The 5,623-nt window shown below is 39.2% G+C and overlaps 1 protein-coding gene across 1 annotated transcript in view; it reads left to right on the top strand.

The window, feature by feature from the left end:
* Positions 1–5,623, top strand: part of LOC106515392 (Down syndrome cell adhesion molecule-like protein 1) — a 41,760-nt gene that overhangs the window by 18,945 nt on the left and 17,192 nt on the right. Inside the window, exons 11-15 of the mRNA XM_014005188.1 lie at positions 1,344–1,440; positions 2,243–2,371; positions 2,519–2,686; positions 2,871–2,941; positions 4,348–4,588. Coding sequence (XP_013860642.1) covers positions 1,344–1,440; positions 2,243–2,371; positions 2,519–2,686; positions 2,871–2,941; positions 4,348–4,588 — 706 coding nt within the window. The remainder of the gene's footprint in view (positions 1–1,343; positions 1,441–2,242; positions 2,372–2,518; positions 2,687–2,870; positions 2,942–4,347; positions 4,589–5,623) is intronic.

Below are 5,623 nucleotides of genomic sequence, written 5' to 3'. Positions count from 1 at the left end.
GATGGGGGACAACAAGTATGCCCACTCCCGCCCGGCGCCTCTCACCGCAGGCAACTCCAGAGTGGAAGTGTGTCCAGCCCCTCTCAAGGAGAGACATTAGCCAGAGAACCAGAGCCATGCGTCGAGGTGAGGCCGACTATTTCTAGCCGAAACCTCTCAGCCTCGCACACTAGCTCCGGCTCCTTCCCCATCAGAGAAGTGACGTTCCACGTCCCAAGAGCCAGCTTCTGTAGCCGAGGATCAGACCGCCAGGGTCCCCTGCAGTAACCATAATAATGGAATTAATAATTTTTTAAAGGGCAATATTATGCGCTATTCAGGCATAAATTTACATACTGTACCATAATAAAGTATCTATGTCACCTTTAGTTGTTATTAAAATGCTGTTTTTATGTTTAAATTTAAAATAAAACTATCTTCTCATCACTTCCTCTTCTAAACGCTTTGAAATTGTCCTCCTTCTCTTTAAGAACCACCTTCCGCTTCTGTCCCATTTATTTCAGTGCGGGGGGGGGGGTGTTTACGCGTGTGCTATGATGCAGTTTATTTGGCATCTGAAAATACATTTCTTCAAAGGTATTTTGAATCTGAAAAGAGCTTCACTGAGGGAGAAAAAGTGTTAAGAGAAGCAGACTAAGTTTAAACTTTCACTTTCACTGTTTGTTTCTTACTGCCAAGAGCCTGCAGGGGTCATGAGCGGGGTGTGTGGGGTGGGGGGTGGGGAGGTGTGCTCCATGATGAGGAAGCTCGGCTTAAAGACACAACCCAGGGGCATTTCTTGTCCTAAAAGGCGTTCCTGGTCCCCACCTGTCGTTTTGCTCCTCAGCATGGCTGCCTAAAAACACTGCAGAATTTCTCAAACCTTCATGAATGAGTCAAAGCAAGGCTTTGGGCATGTTTTTTTACGAGAGTATAACATTATAGCATGATATAAAACTCAAAAAAGTTGATTTTACATGATATTGCCGCTTTAACTATTTGCTATTCTGTTTTAATGTAAATAATAATCTTTGTAAATTATTTGCAAATGACTGAAACAGTACATTTTATTAAACATTTAAAACAACTTCTCAAGTGTTACTCCCCTTTCAGAATGGATGAGTTATATTTTTCTTTTAAAGAAAATGTGTAAATTGCTTTACTGTCAACTCAGTTCATTGGAACCAATTGACAGAACTTGGTTCAGTAAATTAAAAACCTTATACTTTAGAGTGCATAATTTTTTTTTACGTTTTGAATGTAACAAAAAAAAGTATGTATTTTTTGCTTTAAAAATTTGGTAAAATTTCAACCTCTGCTTGTTTGTCTCTCTGACTTTTCTCTTTCTACCTTTCTTACTGCAGCTAAAGCCAGCAGAGCGTGAGGATTCTGTTTTCTTTTCTTGTCATGCCATCAACTCTTACGGAGAAGGACGAGGCCTTATCCAGCTCACTGTGCAAGGTAGCCATTTGTATCAAAATGCATCTACCTCAGAAACATTGCTTTAAGTTGAGAACTATAACCCAAAAACATGTTTGTCTTCAGTTTAATTTTTAAAGGAGACATCATGCTTTTATAAATTTGTTTTTACATTTAAGTCGTTCACTTGAGGTCTATGTAAAGTGGAACTGCAATGCTTTGGTTTGAATTCCTCCTTAGTGTAACTCACAAGCCCCTTTCTCCCTTTTTATGTTTTCGTTTTTCTGATTTTTCCATTACAAGTTGTGTCTCAGATCAACTCATTTTGATGCTGTCTCTTTAAATTCAAATGAGATGCTTTGCACCTCGCACCCCTCCATCTTCCAGAGTGGTCCACTGTAGCTCGATAGAAGAGTTTACAACTATGTAGCAGCGCAGAAATTCTTTGTTTATGAATGAATTAAAAGATGCCAACATGGGACAACTTGCCCTCCTTACATGTTGGAGCCAGAGGAGATTGAAGAGGAAGAAATTGTACTTAGTAAGTCCAGACCTTATTTAGAAGTTCTGTTGCAAACTCTGTGATCTAACAGTTCAGAAAACAAGATAAACTGAACGGGTTTAAAAAAAAATGACCCAAACAGAATATAAAGATATCTACACAGCACCAGGAGAGACTAAATTCAACTTTTCTGCACTCCTAGAGACTCCAAGTACACAAGACAATATATTTAATGCCTATAAAAGTGATTTTTGCATGATACGTTCCCTTTGTGGTATTCATTTTTTTGTGATATGTTTCCCCTTGCCTCCCTTTTGTTTAATGTGTCCTTTGAATCCTCAGAACCTCCAGACCCTCCAGAGCTGGAGGTCCGAGAAGTGAAAGATCGCAGTATGAATCTCAGGTGGACGCAGAGATTTGATGGGAACAGTGTCATCACCTCCTACGATATTGAATATAAAAACAAGACAGGTACATTTTGCCAGGCTGCAGGTACCACCTTGCTGACGTTTCTACTGAGCATTGTAAAACATAAAACTGTCTCACCTTTTTTTTCCTTTTGAAATGGACGAAACAAACGACGGATGCAACGTCAGTTATTCTCCTCTGTCTTGCCAGATTCATGGGAGCTGAAGCACGCCACGCGAAACATCTCCCCCACAAACAATCAGGCCAACATTGTGGACCTTCACCCTGCCTCTGTCTACAGCATACGGATGTTTTCCTACAATGCAATAGGCAAGAGTGAGGCCAGTAAGGAGCTCACCATCAGTACAGAGGAAGCACGTGAGTTTTCTTGAAAAGATTGAGTTTAGCTGACTGTGTCTTTGGAAATGTGATTTGATTTCTCTTTGGATTTAACAATTAAAAACTTTTATTATACTATAATAATTAGGAAAAAAATATATTTACAAAAACAAAATTTTGGGATATTAGTGAGCCGTCTGTCTTTTTGTCTCTCCCTCTGTAGAGCCTGATGGTCCACCGATGGATGTGACCCTTCAGGCAGTGACCTCTCAAAGTATCAGAGTAACTTGGAAGGTGCATTATTTTCACCACTTACCTGAGATTCTAAAGAATATGTACTAATTTGTTAAGTAGTCTTTTAATTTCTTACTTTGTCACACAAATATATGACTTGTTTATGGGAGAGCAGAGTTAGCAAAAGGTGAAAAGAGGCAGTAAAAAGCAGGAAACACATCATGAAGAAATAAATATACTATTTCATAAATGGTTAACATTTGGCAACTTTTTAAAAATCTAAACTTGTAATAAATGAACAAAATTCATGTTGGGATTGTAAATTTAGTTCAGAATTTTCAAACAATACATTACACTAATTAATTGTTTTGAAGTGAAGTTTAAACTTTATGTCCTGACGCATCTCAGTAATCCAGGTAGAAAAAAAATCAAAAAGAAAAAATAAGTAGGTCCTCTGGATGGGTTCTTCTTCAGTGAAATGTTTCATCTCTCCTCCAAAAGACTTCTTCAGTCTGATGAGTTTCAGGTGAACTCAGCCTTATAAGCACTGCCTCCACATGGACAAACAGGTTAGTCGCATGCAAAAGAGGGCCATCGCCTAAGAATAGGCTTGATTAGCTCTATTGTTCGTAGAGGGTCATGTGCCTCATCACCTGACTTACTGGTTTGGAATGTTTCGGCTGTGGTTATTTGGTGTTTTATTTGTATGTAGTGAGTGCAAGCGGGGTTCAATGTCTCCTTGTTTTTGTCCCTCTCTCCCTCTTTGTGTTGGTATCATTGGGGCCCTGATTCATACTTTTTGCTCACCGGGGGCTGAGTCATACTTGCAATAGCAGCATTGTTGGAGGAGGGCAACTGGACACAAAGGCCTCCACCTCTGTTTAATGCTGGATGGTTTTTCTTCACAAAAATGGCTTCCTTTACTCCTCTGTCAAACCAGCGTTCCTCTCTATCAAAGATGAGAACATCTTCATCCCTGAAAGACTAACCGCTGGCCTGTAGATGAATGTAAACTGCAGAGTCCTGACCCGACAACGTAGCTCATCTGTGTTGGCTCATTCTTTTGAACATTGGCTGTTTTGTTTCCCCAATGTATGACTGATCACAGTCCTCCTGACACTTAACAGCATATACTAAATGGGGCACATGACCCTCTATGAACAAAAGAGCTAATAAAGCCTATTTGTTGGGTGATGGTCCTCTTTTGCATGTGACTAACCTGTTTGTCCATGTGGAGGCAGTGCTTATAAGGCTGAGTTCACCTGCAACTCATCAGACTGAAGAAGTGTCTTGGAGGAGAGATGAAACTTTTCAGTAAAGAAGAACCCATCCAGAGGACCTACTTATTTTTTCTTTTTTATTAAACTTTATGAAAGAGTTGAGCTCACACAAGGCTGATTGTGTCAAACAACGTTGCCCGGTTACTTTATGTAACTTATCTTTTTTCTGATGCTGTGATCTACCAGGCTCCAAGGAAAGAGCTTCAGAATGGGGTGATCCGGGGGTACCAGATTGGTTACAGAGAGAACGGCCCTGGGAGTAATGGCCAGTACAGCATCGTTGAGATGAAAGCCACTGGAGACAGTGAGGTCTACACTCTTGACAACCTGAAGAAGTTTGCTCAATATGGCGTGGTTGTCCAGGCCTTCAACAGAGCAGGCACAGGACCTTCAAGCTCCGAGATCAATGCTACAACATTGGAAGATGGTGAGGATTGTAATAKATAACTCACAAAACACTTATTGGCTTTATTGGTCTGTTTATAGTTAAAACATGGTGTCTTAGTGATCAGCAGTTATGATAGAAAATGATAAAGAAACATCACAAGCAGTGGAAGTCTAAATTTTCATTCTTTTACATCACTCTTTGTCCACTTTTTAAATCTTTTGTATTTTTTATCTCATCCACATTTAATACAGTACTCTTGTTCTCTTCAATGTCCTTTTTATTTCCTCACTATCCGTTCTCTGTTAAATCATGGCATGATTCGTAACTTAAAATTACTGCATTCATTTTGTTCTATGAACATTAATGAGTGAATGCTGCTAAAATTCAAATGTTTCTTTTATACAAAGGGCACAGAAAGTCCCATAGACACAGGGCAGTGTGGAAAATAGAGTTATCTCAGTAGATAGGTGTGAACTTGCTGCTGTAACACCTATCTGGGGCATAAATTTAATTTTGTTYAGTGAGTGAATGAATAAACGAACGAACGGATGCACGGACGGATGAATAAACAAGTGAACGAAGCCCAAAAGCGACACAGTTTGACACAACATTTGAACAACTTTAAACTGCATCAACATGCCAGCGTGCATTAAAGAAAAGGCAGTTATTAGATGTCTGTGCCTCTTTTTCATAAGGCGACCTTTTCAACAAAGCATTCATTGAGTTTGAAGAATTATTTTCCTCAAAAATGCATTTTTTTTAAAAAAAACATACACCTTACTGTAATTTAGCACTGAACATTTTTTTTTCTTACTAATGTAAAATAAAATCTGAGAATTCCTTTCGACTAAATTGCTGCAAGTTTAGTGAATGTACGGAGATGATCACTTTTAGTCATATTGGGCAATAAACAGAGATTTTGACATTTCTTAACGATAAGTGATTCAAATGACGATAGATGGGGTGGGTAGCTGTGTAAATGGATTCATAGGTAAATGGATGGATGATGGATGGATGGATGGATGGATGGATGGAAGGATGGATGGATGGATGGATGGATGGATGGATGGATGG

This window comes from Austrofundulus limnaeus, unplaced genomic scaffold (assembly GCF_001266775.1).
Source record: "Austrofundulus limnaeus strain Quisiro unplaced genomic scaffold, Austrofundulus_limnaeus-1.0 Scaffold29, whole genome shotgun sequence".
NCBI classification, from domain to species: Eukaryota; Metazoa; Chordata; class Actinopteri; order Cyprinodontiformes; family Rivulidae; genus Austrofundulus; species Austrofundulus limnaeus.
This window is presented reverse-complemented; position numbering and strand designations above follow the sequence as displayed.